This window comes from Curcuma longa, chromosome 7 (genome assembly GCF_044706935.1).
Source record: "Curcuma longa cultivar G26 ecotype Majalengka, Jawa Barat chromosome 7, ITB_CL_G26_1.1, whole genome shotgun sequence".
Classification (NCBI taxonomy): domain Eukaryota; kingdom Viridiplantae; phylum Streptophyta; class Magnoliopsida; order Zingiberales; family Zingiberaceae; genus Curcuma; species Curcuma longa.
Genome location: NC_133867.1, coordinates 7,028,890 through 7,048,424, shown reverse-complemented (window position 1 = coordinate 7,048,424; position 19,535 = coordinate 7,028,890). Strand labels below are relative to the sequence as shown.

At 38.8% G+C, this 19,535-nt stretch overlaps 3 protein-coding genes and 1 pseudogene across 3 annotated transcripts; 1 reads left to right on the top strand and 3 right to left on the bottom strand.

The window, feature by feature from the left end:
• Positions 1-1,110: 1,110 nt before the first annotated feature.
• LOC141831833 (CRS2-associated factor 1, chloroplastic) lies at positions 1,111-5,498 on the bottom strand. The gene is made up of 5 exons (XM_074719234.1): positions 4,679-5,498; positions 4,006-4,133; positions 2,907-3,132; positions 2,592-2,719; positions 1,111-2,505 (listed from the first exon to the last, which is right to left on the bottom strand). Exons 1-5 carry the CDS (start codon positions 5,496-5,498, stop codon positions 1,525-1,527), a joined length of 2,283 nt encoding a protein of 760 aa, XP_074575335.1. The 3' UTR covers positions 1,111-1,524.
• A 1,484-nt stretch (positions 5,499-6,982) lies between these two features.
• Positions 6,983-10,157, top strand: LOC141832425 (peroxynitrite isomerase Rv2717c). The gene is made up of 4 exons (XM_074719929.1): positions 6,983-7,188; positions 7,283-7,423; positions 9,165-9,233; positions 9,901-10,157. The coding sequence occupies exons 1-4, from the start codon at positions 7,027-7,029 to the stop codon at positions 10,018-10,020; spliced, it is 492 nt and encodes a 163-aa protein (XP_074576030.1). The 5' UTR covers positions 6,983-7,026; the 3' UTR covers positions 10,021-10,157.
• A 123-nt stretch (positions 10,158-10,280) lies between these two features.
• LOC141831382 (uncharacterized) lies at positions 10,281-13,389 on the bottom strand. The gene is made up of 3 exons (XM_074718737.1): positions 13,046-13,389; positions 10,953-11,526; positions 10,281-10,854 (listed from the first exon to the last, which is right to left on the bottom strand). The coding sequence occupies exons 1-3, from the start codon at positions 13,339-13,341 to the stop codon at positions 10,714-10,716; spliced, it is 1,011 nt and encodes a 336-aa protein (XP_074574838.1). The 5' UTR covers positions 13,342-13,389; the 3' UTR covers positions 10,281-10,713.
• Positions 13,390-16,621: 3,232 nt separating this feature from the next.
• Positions 16,622-18,876, bottom strand: LOC141831381 (3-ketoacyl-CoA synthase 4-like; annotated as a pseudogene).
• Between the last annotated feature and the right edge of the window lie 659 nt (positions 18,877-19,535).

Below are 19,535 nucleotides of genomic sequence, written 5' to 3'. Positions count from 1 at the left end.
GATAATGTAGAAATGATAAAATAAATTTTTTATTTATAGAGTTTGTATTACAGTAATATTAATTTTTAAAAATATGATTTTTTTTAAAATTAATACCACATTAAGACAATATCATAGTTTGATGGTTAATTGGGCTTCTAAATCATAATCGGCCCAACGAATTGGGTGAATGGATAATCGGTCTATTGACTTAGTTATGAATCCAAGTGTAGATCCGGATCATGTCTTGAATTTATATTAGACGGTGATGGTGCGCGTTGTGTGTGGAGCGACTGTGCAATATCGATATATCTAAATAGATGAGTTAATTTAAGAATTAATATTTTAAAATAAAAATAAAATATTTTTTGAATTCCTCTTTCCCTTCTTTACACCCTTCTCTTTTCTCCTTTTTTTTAATCTCATCAAATAAGAGTTTTTTCTCCTCTTATTTACCCTCCCCTTCTCTTCCCTCATCTCCTGACTCCTGCTTAGGGGTGAGTATTTGATTAAAATCGAATCAAATTGAACCGAATTAACCAAAATCGAATCGAATCGAATTTTTTTAAACGAACCGAACCGACTGAATTTTTAAATAAAAACCGAACAAACCGAACCGATAAAAGACTTAATAATTTGATTTTTAACCGAAATAATCGAATTGTTTAAATATTATAAAAAATTTATCAGGATTTATAAATTTACTTATTTAAAAATTTAAAAATTATTTTTTTATTTTGATTAATTCCATTAATTCAGTTTATTCGATTTAATCAAATAAGAAATTTTAAAATTGAAACATAACCGAATTATCAATTAAAAAAAAAATAATTAAAATTCTGAAATAATCAAACTAAAATTTTAACTTCAATCAATTTTATTAATTTATTAAATTTAATTGAATTTTTGTTCACCCCTAACTTCTGCTCTTATTTACCCTTCCCTCCTCTTCCTTCATGTCCTCCCAAACAAAACGTAAATCTCATAAGACGAGGATAACTAAAATGGAGTCACAATCAATTCACAAATGAATTGTGAATCTATCCTTCCACGGATTTAGGATTTAGTAAGTGACAACAAAACCCTGACAATTCATGAAAGAAAAAAAACAGAGGCTAAACTAAAAGGCACTTTCAAGTAAAATGCTCGACTAATTTAATCTCAACTATTCATTTACAAATGGCCAAAATTAGAAATTAAATCAAAGCTAAGTTGTTCAACTAGTCAACAAACCTCCAAAGGAAGATAAATTAATACAACTTGAAAATGATTTGGAGACCCTCGCATGAATCTCCTTTATAAAAGATTTGTCCTGAAAGATTAACACATTCATACTTGAATGACTATTCTTAGATTCACACCTTGGGAACTGTTTTCTCAAGCCTCTTGGATTCTTCTTGAGATATCTTGTAAACTGAAGATGATTCTCAATCATCTACTCTTGCCTCAGGAGATTCATGACCGAATCACTAGTTGTTCCATCTGTTCCTCACTTTGATTTGCTGGAGCAAAAGAATGGAAATTATCAAATCGATTACCTCAGAATCAGGATAGAAGCTTTGCCAGTTCATCGACTCCCAAACTTCCATGTGGAACCACATCCAAGAGGATTTCTGGGAGATTGTCCCTTCTCTGGCTCCGCGAGGAACTCCTGCCTTCGCGTTTCCTATTGGAATTTGCAACCACTTCAACCTCCTCAATTTGCTCAATTCCTTGGTCCTTTCCTTGCTCAGCTGCCTGTTGGGTGGCTTTCTTGGTTCTGTGCCTAAAAATAGGCCCGGGCGGAGCGGTCTTGGCAAATTCTACTGAACTTTGGTACACGATATTAGCATCGGAAGATGCATCATCATCCAAGATCAATGCAGAGCCATCATCAACTGCTTGTCTCAGAAGAAAAGTGACTCCCTCTAACCATGGTTTCTGTTCCAGTAAACAATTGTTTTCTTCCATCTCCATCCCAAAATTCACTTCAGTGCTATCGAGTCTGGTGGATGCATCACCACCATCATGCGTCGCTGAACCCACAATAACTGCAGAGTCCTCATCTTCTACAGGATATGATAATTGTTGATTTTCATCTTCACGCAACTCTGCGTGGTATCCAGAACCTGAGGAAGAGGTGTCAAGGAAAGTAGTGTTAGGATCTTGGTGATTCGAAAATCCAGAGGTCGTGTTAGTAATCTTCTCCAAACTGCTAGTTGTCTCTCTTAATAAATCATCAGTGCCTTCTGAGTTGGATATGCACGCAGTCTCCATAACTTCTAGATGTGCATCCAAATCCTCAGCCTTGGTAGATTCACTGATGCTAGGCTCCTCAAAAGGACTCACCGTAGCCCTTACATCGAACATCTCCTTGGAAAATGATGAGTTGTTCGTACCAGATGTAGTTGTAAGGTCAGTACTGCTGAGTTCTGTAGCTTCATTACCATTATCTTTTATTGCTGGAAGTGTAGATTTCCAGTCTTTTCCTCGCCACATGAGTATATGCTCATGTTCAAACGAAAGAAGCACACATGGAACTAGGTCCTGTAAAATCCAGTCAAAGAGAGGAAGTGAAGGTCTTTAGCAACAAAATAACTAAGGAATATATTAAAATTTTGTAGATAGTTAACCTTAAGTTTGGCGCCGATTTTCTTGTAGTCACTTGGGTTCATACCCGTGCAGTTTATACGGACAAGCTCGCATGCTTCAAATGCTTCTCGAACGTGATAAACCAGTTTATTATACACACCATTTTTACCTGTTCCAATAAGCAAATTTGATCTGAGAGTCATGCTATGACATGAACATCTCCAACTTTCTGATCAACTAGAAATAAAAGATATGATTGAGGAACAAAATCATAAAGGAATAACATAACTAGTCCATAAATGGTGTAGGAAGTCATGATCAACAGAAAAGATTGTAGAAAGTCAAACAATAGTTACCAAGTTTACAAATAGGGAGTAGCTGGCGCCCTCGCTTTCGCATCTCTGTTGCTTCTTCCAATGTTAATCCTTCTGGTACACGTTGAACCAGCCGTGGATAGACAGGTGTCACAGGTTTCCAAAGCATAAGAGGAAATCTGGGACGTGTCCTGTAATTGTAATTTCGGCCACGAAACAGAAAGATAACACCGCCTCTACTGTATATAATCTTCCCTCCAGTTTTCTCCTACCAGCATACAACAAGCAATGATATAAAGAAGCTTATCAAGATGACAATATTCAGGAGTTGGCAACATGCTAAGATAGTTGATTCATGCACATTTTTGAATTTGGCAAATAATGGGTCTAGTCGAACAAGTAATTTTTAAACATCTCGTATATATACATCTGAATAAATACAGTTCGTTGAGATAACACTTTGACATTAGCTTTTATATCAATACATCATTGGTTATACTTCTCAGAATATCAACTGAACATAACATTGATCTGGCCAAGCAAGCATCACCAGATCATTTCAGCACTAGACAAGTTCCACTAGAAGGATATCGATATATCATGTTTGATTAAATGAATCATGTGTGACATACACATAGCACTGAGGTGAAGATTTTGTAGGTGATTGGCATGAACCCAATGATTGGTTAGGCTGTTAAGATCGGCATGGGTTGGTTCCTATATTTCAAGGACAGACCAGCTACATTCCAGCATGGTCATGATAATAGTAGTTATAATACATAGCACAGATAACAACATTTGGGATTTCACTGTTTTAAACCTTTTCTTATATCAAGTTTTGAATATTTAATCACACAGAGGAAATTTGTGAAGATTCAAAAACCTTTGGGGATTCATTTATGTTTGAAGTTTCTATTTCAGCCAAATCTTGTCAATTTCATAAATCACACAACAGTTCTTTTGATTCAGGATACCTAACATCTATAGAACATATAGCACCAAACATATTCCAAGCCGATACCACTCAAGATCAAATATAATCTAATAAGAGTCTCCAACATTTACCAAAGTAACATAAAAGATGGAACACAAAATAAACTAATCAATTTTCCACATGTTAAAAGATCAAGTTGGTACAAACCTCCAATTGCTGACGAACATTATCCATATCAACTGTAGACACTCCTAGGCATCTTATTTTGCATACCCTCCGTCTTTTCCAATGAGCATGGATATTGTCCAACATGTTGTGCGTTAAGCCATCTCTTCCTGAAGGTAGTCACAATTATATTACATGAATTTACAAGGTGTATCTTGTGCAAGAAACTGTGTGAATGCTGCATAACTAGAAAAAAACTACTCTAAAACCTGGAAATATCGACCATGGCAAGGAATTCTTTAGATCTTATAAAGCAACTATGCAAAGGGGGATCCTGGTTTGAATTTTCTGATAAGTTTCTATTTTTCATGAAAACAAAGAGTAATAAGTACATCTGATTGGGAATGTTTTAAACCATGATAATCAAGATATAACATGAAATGTTTTGCTCATCAAGGAAAAAAGTGGCATTCAATTATAAGAGAGAATCATTTGTTATGTGGCAATAACCACAGTCAGTTCCATGAAATGCAAGCAAAAGTTGTTTGTAAAGATAGACACTCTATACAATGCGAAGGAAGTTCAAACTGATAGTTCCAGATAGACTCTAACAATGAGACGTTCGCATAACTAAAATTCTATTAGTTTAGCCTTGATATCAATAGCAAATTATCGACAGATTATGATTCAGAGAAGATAAATCTATGAAACATACCCATATTCAACTGTCTCCTAGTCTTCATGCACCCTTTGATAAGGTCCTTGACCTCTTCCTCCGTCAGAGGCTCTCCCAATATCTCTTCCCTTGAAGCAGCATGGTACTTTGGACCCGACCCAGCCACAAATGGTCCAGGTGATTGTATTGACTTCACTCCTTTCTTCCCCGGCGGCGGGAGATGGAACGAGTCAAACTCCGGCAGCTTCTTCTTACTCGGTGGGAGCGGAGCTCGCCCTGTCCACGGCCTTGGTGTGGTGGTTGGACCAAACGGCAAGAACGGAGCTTCCCTCAGAGCCAAAGGTTTCACCTTTGGAGTCTCCGTGTAGCTGTATTGGAACTCGAATGGCGCACCTCCTATCCGATAAGCAATCCCGTTCTCTCCCACCGTAATCCCCGATTCGCCGTCAACCTGAGGCGGGATCCTCGCTCTATACGTCCGGCGGAAGGCAGGGTGACGTGCGTCCCTGGAGTTAACCGGGGGCTTGGAGTACTTGGAAGCTCTGCCGGGGATGGAACGTGCAGAGGGGGAGGAAGGGGTGCCGCGGGACCTGAAATCTGCAGGAGATTGATGAGGGAAGTCCAATCCCCCATCTTCGTCGTCGGCGTCCTCGGCGATCCTGGAGGCAGACTGGTGGCGGCGGTTGCGGCGTATGTCGTCCTCGATCTCCTTTTGCTGGCGGCGACGGCGGACGAAAGGCTCAGCGTTGGCGTTGTTCCAGCGGGAAAAGCGGACCTCACTAGACGACGGCGGTCGGCGAGGGGAAGGGGCGGCGGTGGGGGAGAAGAGTGGGAAGGGGGAAGCGAACTTGAGAGCCATCGCTGAAGCGGAAAGCTCGCCCCATGGAAGGAGTTATCTTCGTGAGTATTTTATGGAAAAGTGCCCTTTATTTTTGTATTTACCAAAAGGCACTTCTATAATCATTAGGGCTGAAAATCTTTTGTTGTTGTCAAAAATAAGCAACATCTTATTTTTCATTTAAAAGACACTCTTATTCTAATAATTATAGTCAAAATTAATATAAATATTGAAGCAATTTAAGAGCAATATTAGAGTAATTTTAACTCAGTTAAAATAAGAGGATTTTAATTTAAAAAATACTAATACTAATCTCGATATTTATTTTAATAATAATTAAAAAGATTAGGTTAAAAGTCAAAAGATATTTTTTTATTGAATTGTCAAGAATGCACTTTATATTAATTTTTTATTAAAAATATATTATAATAAAATGATATAATTATCTTTCACTATTATACTTATTATTATCATGTCTATATTTTCAATCTAAATCGAATACGTTATAGTAGCTATATAGTTGTGAACAATTTTGTAGTTAACAACATAATTTCGTAGTTACTATAACACAAGAAAAAAAATTAAAATTATATAATTATAAATCTCTAAGCGAACTTTTTATTTAATATATTATACGTCATCTAGTTCAACCTGAGTTAAAAGTTATGATTTTTTAAAATTTAAAATTTAACATTCACGTTGTAACAATTACAGTTTCGTAGTTGTTATAATTATATATCAACTATATAGTATTCATGTTATAATATAGTTGTTATCATATGAATTGTTATTAAATATTAAACTAAATTTTGAAATATTATAATTTTTTATTCGGATTGAACCATGCGATGCATAAGATATTACATTGAAGTTAGTTCAGAGATCTACAATTAATCACTAAGTAGAATCCGTGACGATTCGATTTTAAGTTCAAAAAATATCATTTAAAATTTTTTAAAGGTTCATAATGACTTTAGTCTTAAAAAAAAATCATATTGTAGCCGTTATAATTTTATAGTTATTACAACTGTATAACAATTATAGTTTTATAACTGCTATAATATTATAGTAGCTATAAAATCGTAGTTGTATACACAGCATGAATATTAAATTCTAAATTTTAAAAGATCATAACTTTTAATTGTGCGACGTATAAGTTCGTTCAAAAATCTACAATTAATTACTAAGTAGAATCCATGACGATCTGATTTCAAGTTAAAAAATATCATTTAAAGTATTTTTGAAGGTTTGAAATAATTTTAGTCTTAAAAAAATTATATTGTAGCAGTTATAATTTTATAACTATTATAATTTTAACAGATAATTTTATAATATTAACATTCAAATTTTTAAAATTTTAAATTGGATAAATAAATGTATTCGTTTAAACTCTCATTTACGAGAACTTCAAGCTTCGTGCGCGATTGCCTTCAAATAAATAAGAAAAAGCGGACCATTTTTATTTTTTTTATTTTATTTTCCCCTAAGAGCGGAGCGATATTTCCAAATCCAACGCTAGCTCGAGGCGGCAGAACCAGAAAGAAGAGAAATGGAAGGGGAAAATGCCGGCTCCGCCCTACCGCCGCTGCACCCCGCGATCGCTCCTCTCTCGTTTCTTCTGGGGAGGTGGAAGGGTCAGGGCGAAGGCGGATTCCCCACCATCAACTCATTCGCCTACGGCGAAGAGCTTGTCTTCTCCCACTCCGGAAAGGTATCCTCTCTCTCCCCCTTCCCTACCGCAGATCGATCGATTGTGAATAGTGCAGAGTTGCTAACCCTTGTAGCCTGCTCCGTCCCTGCTGCAGCCTGTGATAGCCTATAGCCAGAAGACATGGAAGCTGGCATCGGGTGAGCCAATGCACTCGGAGAGCGGCTACTGGCGCCCAAAACCCGATGGCTCCATCGAAGTGGTCATCGCCCAAAGCACCGGCCTTGTCGAGGTCCAGGTATTACTCTCTTTCGGCCTTCTTTTCAGGTCCACTGCATAGTTTCCTCGAGTTCCATGATCAGAGATTGAAGTGAATCCCTAGTATTTATTGATCTGTTCAAACCTCTCAAGGAATACACAAAACGAATTTTTTAAAACTTTTAACGTATCATTTTGGTTTTGTGAAGCTGAACTATCATTGTTTTAGGATAAAAAATGGTGGATTAGGGATTAAATCCACCACTTACTTTATTAGGTTACAATTTGAGAAAGCTCCTTTTTGAGTAAATGAAATGGAAGCACCTTACAAAGAACATGTGTAGTAAAGGGATAGAACTAGTGTGAAGGTCTCATATAAGTGCTAGCATAGTTATGCTAGGTTCTATGACTTTGTTGTGGTAGGTTTTACCAATATTTGTTTCTAGTAGGTAGGTGTTACACTTTACTAGGTGTTAGAATTGGTTTATGAGAGGTGCTACCTCTTATTATGATAGGTGCTACTCTCTAGTTAGCTCAAGCGCTACCATTTTCTTATTCGCGACAAATAGGTGCTACCCTTTGGTTAACATTGGTGTTAGACATCTATTGTTGTAGGTTCATTTTGTTATGTTAGGTGTCATATTAGGTAGATGCTTCCCTTAAGTTATATTAGGTGCTACACTTTTAGTTATGTTATCCTTTTATTATAATAGTTGGTACCATTTTTTTGTTTTCAGTAGGTTGGTGCTATCATTTAGTTAATAATTGCTACCCTTAAGTGCTTTGAGATCGAACCAACATGTGTTGGAAGAAGAAGAGTCGTTTCCCAAGCCTTTGATGCGCAAGTTAAATGAAAAAGGATGAATGCCTAGCTGTTTTCACCTTATCTTTGATGGGGTTATGGAAAGTGGCACAACCCAATGAACATCAGAACGCAAGTAAGTTGCACAGTTTAGGCCTCAAAATATTTATCATTATAAAAATATTTTAATCAATTAGCCAGGTCGCAATTTGTGTGGGTATTTTGGTAATGGGAAATTGAAGGAACATGATCAGTTGTCTCTTCCATTTGACTCGAGCTGAATCAAAACTGTGGAAGTGAGGGGTTTCTCATACATCCAATTTTCCATCTTATTACATATTTTGTATCATCTATCCATCCAGTTCCGATCCAAATAAATATGGCCTAAAGATTCATTGACATAAAGTCACACTTAATGTAGTACTTAAACTCATATATTAGTAAGCAAACGGATCTAAAATTATTCTATCACCTAATGAAATTTCAATAGTATAACTTATGCCCATCTAATATAATAGTATAATACAAGATAATTATCTGAGAGTATGAATATAACTGTTGCTACAATTAGTGCTAGAATACTGTGAACTTAAATGATAAGATCATCATTATTTGCAAGCATGCAAATACAGCTCCTTGGAAGAACATTGTCTTCTCATCTTCTTTTGTCCTCACAATAATGATGGAAGAAAAAAAAGGTTGAGTTCAAATGTGAAACCTATGGAGGGCCCTCCAAAGGATTTCCTATGGAGGACCTCTTTACAGTCGTCCGAACTGGGCAGTTGGGATTCAATCTGCCTGGATCAAGCGGTTGTAAAGGGCTCCTCTATAGCAAATTCTTTAAACTCCTTCATGGGATTCACATTCGCTTCTCTGAAAATACCAAATTATCAGATCATGTTAATCACCTTTTTTTCTTGTTACCTATAATTCTCAATGGCCTTTGCTATGGGCATCTGTGTGATTCATGATTTTGCAGAAGGGCACATACGATACTGAAAGCAAGGCCATAACACTTCAAAGTGAACTTGTTGGTAATGCTTCCAAGGTACTAATACTATGCGGTATTCAGTTACAATTCATTTTTACGTTGTTTCTTTACTCGTTCTCCTCTAACTCTTGTTTTTGTATGGTAAGTATTTATGTCAACTTTACATGCACATAGTTGCCTAGCTTCACAAATAATTTAGCTTTCTTTCCTTTAATCTTGTTGAAACAATAGGACCATCCCTGTTTAGCTAACTTTTATGGTTGGTCCAGTTTGAAAGCTGCGACCCGAGGGGATGAGTACTTCAATCTCCTGGGGGAGTTTTGAAAATACAGTAGCAAGATCTAGGGAGAGAACCTAGACTTGTGTATCATAGTAACCATAGTTATCAAAGGCAAACTAGAAATCGAATGGGATGAATTCTAGGTCATTCATTTAGTGGTTGGACCAGTTGATTCGAACATTGAGATGACTAAGTCCATGGTCAGTAGGTCACTCAGCTAAACTGCATTTGATAAGTCAAAAATTCATAAACCATGATAACTAAAAAATTCACCTACTCTTCCAATTTCCAAATGATTGGTGGTTGAACCAGTTCATTTTTTTCTTTTCTTTTCTTACTTGGAAATTGACTCGGAGAGCAATCCGATTCTAACTTGTTCGAGTTCGAACATTAGGTCAGTTCAGTTTTTGTCTATGATGGTAACAAACCTTTGGTATCCACCAGGTGAAGGAGATTACAAGAGTGTTTAAGGAGGTTGATGGTGAACTTTCGTATGTTGTTCAAATGGCTACCATGATGACTAGTCTTCAACCACACTTGAAGGCTTTGCTCAAGAAGATTTGACAACGTAAACCAACTCCTTTAGAGTGTAATAAAATGAATGATCTGGTCTCATCTTTGGACTTAACACTCTTTGAATTTAGGCAATTAATATGGGATGATGTTTCTGTACAATAATATATTTCTCATTAATCCGTAAACTGAGTGATTATGTTTAATTAAAAATCCAATGAGACAGAATAATACAAACTTCTATTAACAACCATAATGCAATGCAAGATGCAGACTAGAAATTAAAATTCGAAAAATCTTTATTATTCCTATTATATTTTACATTTTCTTCATTGAGAAATCATTATTATTATTTGGAGACTAGACACTTGTAACAATTTATATATAGAAAAGATCTCTGACTTTGCTCCTTCTTCCTTCAATATTGACAAAACAAAAGAAAATTCCTCCTTCCTGGCCACTCTTCTTCTTCTTTCTTCCTCACTCATCATCTTTCTAGACTTGTTTGGGTTCCTTTGTTATTATATTTCTCTCCGTGCAGTATCTTCCTCCATCAAATACATCTTCAATCAATTTGCAGTCACCATGGTCCCTTCCCATTCCCTTTCTCACATTGTTTGCAGATTTATCATCTATTGCATCTTCTTCATCCAAAAGCATCACTTCTTCATTCATCGAAGAAACTCGCATTTCATCAGAGCTTTCCTGCCCCAGAAAAGCTCCTTCTTCATGTTTTGCATATGGCTATTGCCCTAGCTTCTTGTTCTTCTGAAGATTTTGATGCCGTTTCTCCAACGAGCTTTTCGCAATCTTTAGTCTAGCTTGTGCAAATTCCATGGCTTTTACGAGAGCATCCGATGCCTCGGCACCAGACATAACATTGACCTGCAAATTGATAAAACCAGCAGTGAGCCTTGATGAGTCTCATCCTCATGGTTAACATGGAAGGTTTTTCAAATAGAAATGGGTTTGAACATGCTTACTTCCTCAAATGTAAGTGGCACTTGTGTGGGTTGTCGTCGAAGACCGACACTAGACACAGTCATATCGGTAGTATCAGAGGACGACAGATCCCCACTTAATGTGAAACTACTAGACGAACATGAAGAATAGCTTGCGGTTGCGCTATTGTTTTCGACGACAGAATGCTTACTGATGGAGTGTTTCTGATCTGCTTTTGAGTAATTCTCTGAGGTCTTTGAAGTAGTAGAAGAGGATGTCGGTGACTTCTGTTGGCGTTTCACGTTACGCATACGATCATTCGAAGTCGTATGCGAACCGTCTGCAGTTCCGCCGGTCACAAGACTTGATGTGGAAGCAGTGTGAAGTTGAGTTACATGTATTCTTTCACTTGAAATGCCCTCTCTGATTCCTTGTCCAGCCTTACTATACGACACATTGGGTTGTGTAGAGAGGTTATCGACAATGGAGTTCGATGACGATGAGTCACCTTCTTCATAAGCCATTGTCATATGATTCCCATGAAACTGTGAAGGGGAGAAGATTTTGAAGTCTAGCATTGTCTGATGGCTGCTAGTTGATTCCTCAGTGGTTTTTCTGATAAACAAAAATAAGGAGACAACATGACTATTGAGATAGTATTAATATATACAAAGACGACTAATAAAATCTATAATTAAAACAGTTGAATTCATTACTATTAAAGACATAGACTAAAGAAAACTTTAAAACAATTGAATCTATTTGAAGCACAATGTATGTAATTAACTTGAGTTTAATAGGATTTAATTTAATTGATTTGAATATTAGTAGTGATATAACTATGCTTGTATATGAAGCTCAAGAGAGGAACAAGTTTCATCTAACCTATCAATCATACTTTAAATAGTTAGGATGAAGAAGATCCTTAGTGCAAATGAAGATTACTTGGAAGAAGTAAATTGATATATATATATATAGTTTTAATATCCTGCTTGCTTTATAATTCGTGATAATAAGTGATAGAAGAGCGTTCGAAAGTGTTCTTGGATGTTTGAAATAGTAACAATATAATTTTTTATTTTTTATTTATTTATTTTTACTTATGATAAAATCATTTAAAATTTTCCCTTTAGGATTTAGGGATTGAGTTATAATATTTAGCATAAAAAAATTTAATTGCACACAAAGTATGTCGGGTTGTTATCTCGCACTTTTTATCCGACACACTCCATGAGCAACTAAAATTTTTTATTTTAAAATTTTTTTGTGCTTAATATTATAACTCAATCTCTAAACTCTAAAAGAAAAATCTTAAATGATTTATTTGTAAGCCAAAAAAAATAAAATAAATAATTATATTGTTACTATTTTGGACGTCTTGAATCTTCTGTCGCAGACGAGTCGCGCATTATAAGACGCGTAGGATATAAAAACTATATATATAATAATTAAATTTTATCTCACTCAATTATATAGATTTTTGTATGTCATTCTATCACTATATCATTATATATATTTAAATAAATTTTATCATTATTAATTAAATCTTCTTGATCTTTTTCTTTTTATGTATGTATTTATTATAATTTTATAAAATAGGCAGTCTAATACATGAAATTCCTGGCAATATAGAATTTCGGATCTCAAGGAAAAGTCTATCATACACAGGTCTTATCCTATGATACATATTCTTATCCTATTTTATCTTTGCCTTAGGATTCCCTTCATTTATTATAATTTCATATCTTACGAGAAATATTAAAGAAAATTTAATTAACTTAGCATTGTCATTCTAGTGAGGTGATAAGTTCATGATGCTGCCGACAACTCCAAACCAAAACAATGTTCTTCAAAGACCACGAAACCAGTAGTCTGTGCAATCCAATTCGATACCTCGCTTGCCCTAAAAGGTCAAAGAACAATGCCATCCAATTTCTCACCCAATTCCCTTCCACCAAGGAACCAACAGGGCCTAATCCTCTAGGATGGCACACAGAACTACACTTGCAAAGCAAAAAATCTCATCTAAGAATGGAAATCGACTCCAGAATCACACCAAAATGAGACTTTTCTGGGAATCGACTCAACAGCCTACATCAATCACAAACGCTTAAGAAAGGGAGGATGGACACACCTTGCCCTTGGATCCGAAGAAGAGGCCTCTTCTGGTTCAGCAAACAACTCGCCGTACGAAGCGCCGAAGACCTCGGAGTAGGCGAGGGTTCCGGGAGGGGCGTCGTCGAGGCCGTCGAAGGCGGACGGGAGGTCGAGGAAGGGGATGGAGCACGAACCTTCGAGATCGCCGAATACCTTGGCGTAGTCGCCGAAGCGAGCGGCGACGGCGGTGGACGCCGACGGCACTCCTTCGCTGACGAGAGATTCCCGCGAAACGGCGGAGCCTCCGCCGCCGGAGCTCCCGGATTCCTCCATTGGACGCGAAGCGATCGAGGGCGAGGGAGTCGTTTCCTCGTAGTCTTCGCTTCCTCGATCAATTCGACTCTTTCGTGCTCAACGAGGGAAGAGAATAAAAGCGAATTTAATAATAAACAGAATGCGGAAAGGACACATCTACCTCCCTTATAAATAATAAATATCCTGTTTCACATGATTACTATTTTATTTTTTTTAATTTTAAGGTTCTGATTATAAAAATAAATTATTATTATTATTCTATCATAATCTCTTTGGTTTGTGGCTTAACTAATTATTTAGCTTGTAGGCGAAGTTAAATATTTTGCAAGTAAAGTGTAAAATTTCATTGAAATTCCAAAAGATGCCCTTTTTTATTTATTATCAAAATAAAATTTGACTTATTGCAAGTGGTAAGCATGGAAATGCATGTTATGGAGTTTCGGATTTGAGTCCTCTTAGCAATATGTACTTGTTGATTGAGATGTTGTTTCAATAGTAGGCTCTTATCAACATAGTGGTACCGTGCCTTCAAAAAATCCTTTTGGGGTTTTTTTTTTTTACTATGAAACCGTTTTGGCGGTAGAATCGATCACTATAAAGAATTTATTCAAGACACTTTTTAATTAAGACACTTTTTATTCAAAACACTTTTTAATTATTGCAAGTAAAGTGTAAAATTTCATTGAAATTTCAAAAGATATTTTTTTTTCATTTATTATCAAAATAACATCTTCCCAATCTATTTTTATTTTCAATGATATTATAAAGATCATATTTAAAATATCTTTATTTTCAATGATATTATAGTTATATTAATTATGATCTCTTAATTATTATATAATTATAGTAGTTATAAATTTATAATTGTTACAATTATATAATTATAGCAATTACTATTTGTATAGTAGTATAACTGTTATAATATAATATTGACTATTATATAATAATTATGATTTCATAGTTATTATAATAATATTGATAAAAAGATATTTTTGAAAATAAAAATATACTGAGGTGGGATGGAGGTTACTATAAGGGCATCTCCAATAGGAGGTATTTGATGGAGATATTTGAAGAAATATCCCCTACTATCAAATATTCCCTATTGAAGGGGATATTTATGAGGAGATTTGAAATCATCAGGCAAAAAGTTTTATCCGTTAATTTTTAATTATTTTATTATAAAAAATAATATAATAGGTGAGATAGAGATAATAGGTGGGATCTATAAATATTTGATTTGTGGTATATTTGATTGTGAAAGTTGGGATATTTGAAGTAAGAAATATTTGATTGATGATGTGGATGTGGAGATCATAAATATTTGGATGAAATATCCGATAGCGTGGATGCCCTAATAATATTAAAAAAAATATTTTTGAAAGTAAAAGTGTGCTGAGTGGGATGGAGCGTTGTTTGAGGATTAATTAATGGACTTCGAGTTGAACTATGTTATTTTTCCAAAGGATTTTGTGGAGCATGAGAGAATAATAAGAACATCAAACAAAAATGTCACAATTTGTGTGTGTCTATGGGAAAATACAAGTGACCTACTTGTTACTAATAGTGATAGCAATTGAGTGATTGAGGATGGTGGAGTTTGGTAGTTAATCGCCTTCAAATCATTGTTCTTTTGGAAAAATATGGCCCAACTACTTTTTTATTTTTGTTTTTGTTATTGTTTTATATTTAGGGTTGAGCTAAACCGTCAATTTTACATAAAATATTTTTGCGAAAAGAAATTGAAATTTTTTTTTTTTTTTTTGACATAAACAAGCACTTCTTCATTTGATGGATAGCGCGGGGAATATATTTTCTCATCCCCGTGAGAGGGGAACTTGCAAATCATGATGTAGTAGACGAGATTACCCAATTGACGATAAACTTTACTCTTAGTTCAATTATCCAATTCTCTTCTACAAAAGATAAAATCCGTCACCTTAACGGTCCTATACGGTCGGTCTCACAACCATCTATGAGGAAGTAAATCGAGAAACTGCAATTGGTCACGACGGAGGAGGGTATTACTTGATTTCGTCGAGATTCGAACCCTTGTCATGTTCTGCAAATCTGTTTCATCGTAACCAACTCAGTTATGTCCCAGGAGCAAATCAGCCAATTCTCAAATCATAGGGTCCCGAAATCAATCTCTAACTTTAAACCCTAAACCATCGATATAAATTACAATGTTAATCGATTGAATTAATCGATTTTATATTAGTTCAATTTGTTTAATTGTATTTCAATTTTTTATGATGCATTATCAATCAGTTTGATTCGGTCAGTCCTATTTGCATTTTTATTTTAAACAAGAGAACAGAAAGCATGAACAAACTGCCAATTAGATGGAACTTGAGATTAGAGACCATGCAACCACATGAACCGGCATCACTGAATAATCAAGGCAAATCTTTTTTTATATATAAAGATCATGAGAGCATATCTTAACAAAATCTTATCATTTTTTATATATAATTTAAATATCCAGATCCTTGAAATTGCTATGTTGCGCGACCCGTGCTGCACGACCTATGTGCGACACCTGCGATTCACCGTCGCCATGCCGTCCGACTATCGCCGGCCGCTGTCTCGAGCGCGATCGATGCGCCACTCGGCCCCAGCGTCGAATTTCGGCCGGATAGTGTCTGGTGTAATTTGGTCCAGTCGCCCCCATTGCGTCCATTGTCGGTCGGTCAGATTCCAATCGAATCGTGATCGGCCGAGGAAGGACCAGCGTCGAGGAAAGACCGGCGTCCGAGGAACGCCGGTCCTTCCTCGACCGGTCTCCGGCTGCGATTCGGTCAGAATCCGGCCCGATCGCCGTCGACAATGGCTGCGCCACGGTAGTGGCGCGATCGGGCCGGATTCCGACCGAATCGTGGCCGGAGACCGGCCGAGGAAGGATCAACGTGCGACGTTGGCCCTTCCTCGATCGGTCTCCGATCGCGATTCGGCCGGAATCCGACTCGATCGCTGTCGACAGTGACCGCGCAGTGGGGATGGCTGTTTCCGACCAAATTACGTCGAATTCCGACCACTATCCGGTCGGAATCCGATGCCGGGCGGAGCGCCGGCGAACTACGCGTCGATCGCGCTCAAGGGAGAGGCCGACGGTGGCCGGACGGCATAGCGAGGACGGCAATAGCAGCGATGGATCGCGGATGTGGCATAGCATAGCATTTCTCTCCAGATCCTTACCTGTCCAAACACATCATGATGTGTATAACAATCAAAAGCCAAAGCAAATCGAAAATGATGAATTGCTGTTAAATTGTTGGAATAATTTGAAGATCATGGAGACGAAAACTTTTTAGGCAGATTGATTTTCCAAAGGAGCAAAGTGAAACCGTATTCCTCTTCAATCCACACGAGTAAAACACGCAACAACAATGGCAATCACTTTGTTCTTGCAGATGAACTCTGAAGATTAGATGCTGATGATAGAGGGAACGACGAAGGTCTGCACAATCGGTCAATTTGAGTCCTTGTGATCTGCGAGAGGAAAGGCGTCGATGATTTCGACTGGGTAGCAGTCGATGCAGCCCTCCCATGGAGAATCCGGCGAGGGCTCGACATGCCGGAGCGCCTGCCAGACGGCGCTGTTGCACTTGAAGCCGCTGCCGAAGGCGATCTGCCAGAGGCGGTGGCCCTTTCGCATCCGGCCCTTCGCCTCTGTGTAGGAGAGCTCGTACCATATGGAGCTGGAGGAGGTGTTGCCGAAGCGGTGGAGCGCCATCCGGGAAGCCTCGACGTGGGCGGGGCGGAGATGGAGGTTCTTCTCCAGCTCGTCGATCACGGCGCGGCCGCCGGCGTGGATGCAGAAGTGGTCGAAGGCGAGCTTGAAGTCCGGGGTGTAAGGCTTCAACTTCGCGGCGAATAGTTTCTTGGCGAGGAGGGTGGCGAAGAAGAGGAGCTGCTCGCTGACGGGGAGGACGAGGGGGGCGAGGGTGGTGATGTTGACCTTGAGCGCCTCGCCGGCGATGGCCATGAGGTCCTTGGACAGCGAGACGCCGACGATGCCGGCCTCGTCCTGCTCCTGGTACACGCAGCGGAAGGCCTTGTCGTCGGCGCCGCGGTGGGTGCGGACGACGTGCAAGAGCTTGTACTTGGCGCGCCGGCGGTCGGCGGAGTGGTTGGAGAGCAGCACCGCGGCGGCGCCGACGCGGAAGAGGCAGTTGGGGATCAGCATCGACTTGCGGTTGCCGAAGTACCAGTTCTGGGTGATGTTCTCGGTGCTGACCACCACCGCGTAGGTGGCGCGGTGGACCTGGAGGAGGTCGCGCGCGAGGTCGACGGCGATGACGCCAGCGCTGCAGCCCATGCCGGCGAGGTTGAAGCTCCTGACGTTGCTGCGGAGCTTGTAGCGGTTGACGATCATGGCGGAGAGCGACGGGGTCGGGTTGAAGAGGCCGCAGTTGACGACGAGAACCCCGACGTCCCTGATCTTCACGCCGGTGTTCCGGAAGAGCGAATCGAGCGCACCGAACATGGCCTGCTCGGCCTCCTCGCGGGCGGCGGCCATGGAGGGCCGAGGCGGCGAGTAGTGCAGCGCGATGGGCAAGCAAGTATCTTGCCCGAGGCCGGAGCGCTCCAGGATCCGCCGCTGGAACTCGAGCACCGACTCGTCGAACCTTCCGCAGAGCTGCGAGCGCTGCACGAACCACCGGAACGACGCCTTCAGCTCGGGCGGCGGCCGGTGGCAGGCGAAATCGACGAGGTAGACCGGGCGGGGGCGGGTCATGACGTAGACGGCGGTGCCGAAGACGAGGAACGCGGAGCACGCCAGCCCGCTCACGAGGTTGTACTTGAGGTGGAGCCAGAGGCGGCGGAGCTCGTCGAGGTCGGTCCGCGCCGCCTCCAGCAGGATCGCCGCCATCAGCGGGACCAGCAACAGGGTAAGCAAGTGGGTGACCAAGTAATGGTACTTTTCACATACTTGAGATTGACGCTCTGCAAGAAATCCGCCCGCCGCTCCCAACGCCGCCGCTCCGCCTCCATCCCCGTTCCTTCCGCCAAGATCTAACACCAGAAATACAGCGCAAAAGGGAAATTTTGTTCCCTGGCTACTCGATCTCCGGTCAAAAAGCTTCCTTTTTGAAATCGGGAATGAGAAGGAGTGGTCACAGAAGATCCAATCCGAAGCTCAGGGGAAGCTTAAATAGGAAAAAAAATACAGTGAAAATAAGATTTGGGGGAACAGGAAGGAACCCTAGCACGCGATCGCCATCCATCCAGTGATCCAGATAACGTCATGAATAGGGCAGGCAAGGGGCGCGTTGGTTCTTAGAGCTTGAGGGGAGCGTACGCCGGCGCGGTCCGCGTGGGGCGGGGCACGCGAAGCGACGCGCGTCCGTGGCGGTGGGGATGGTGGTAGGTGTTTTCCGGGGCGAGCGGAGCAGAAGCTCAGTCCCTGCTCTGCTCCGCTCGCAGCAATGGGCACAAGGCTGCGGAGACCCACCGCCTCCGCCTCCGCTGCGAAAGTCAGAATAATTCATGGAGACTCCGCCGCGGCCGGGCCGCCGCCGCCGCCGCCCGCGGTGGCGTTTGCGGAGTCGCTCCTTGTTCCCCAGCTATTTATTTAGATAAACTATTTTGTTTATTTGGAAAATTTATTAATCTAACTTAAATAGAATTAATTGTTTTAAATGTACTCATATAATATAATATTTATTGGAGGAGAAATTAAAATTATAAAATATTTTATTGTTTAAGCCCTAATACAATTCGGAACTAGTAATTATCCCAAAATTTTTTTAATTGTTTTATAATTATAAACTAAATCACTTTATTTGGACTTTCCTTATTTTTTTATTATCATAAAATACTATATATTAAAAAATTAAAATGATATAGTATCTTTTTATTAAATCTATTAATTCGAATTTGACTTCGAATCTCGATTTAATCAAAAATTTAATTATTTTAATTTTTGATTGATTTTAATTGATATTTTATTCATTTAATTTATTTGAATTTTTTAATTAAAGTTTAATCAGTATGATTAAAAAAAATTAATTTATTCAATTTCGATTTAAACAGTTCGATAAAATTTTTAGATAAAAGGGAGTGTTGATGTCACAGAGACATCTCGTGATTAAGATTTAAAATATTATTTTTATAATTTTATAGAATATTTTTTATAAAGATTAATTATATTAATTAATAAATGACATATATCATAAAAATTTGTCCAAGTTTAACTATGTTTGTCC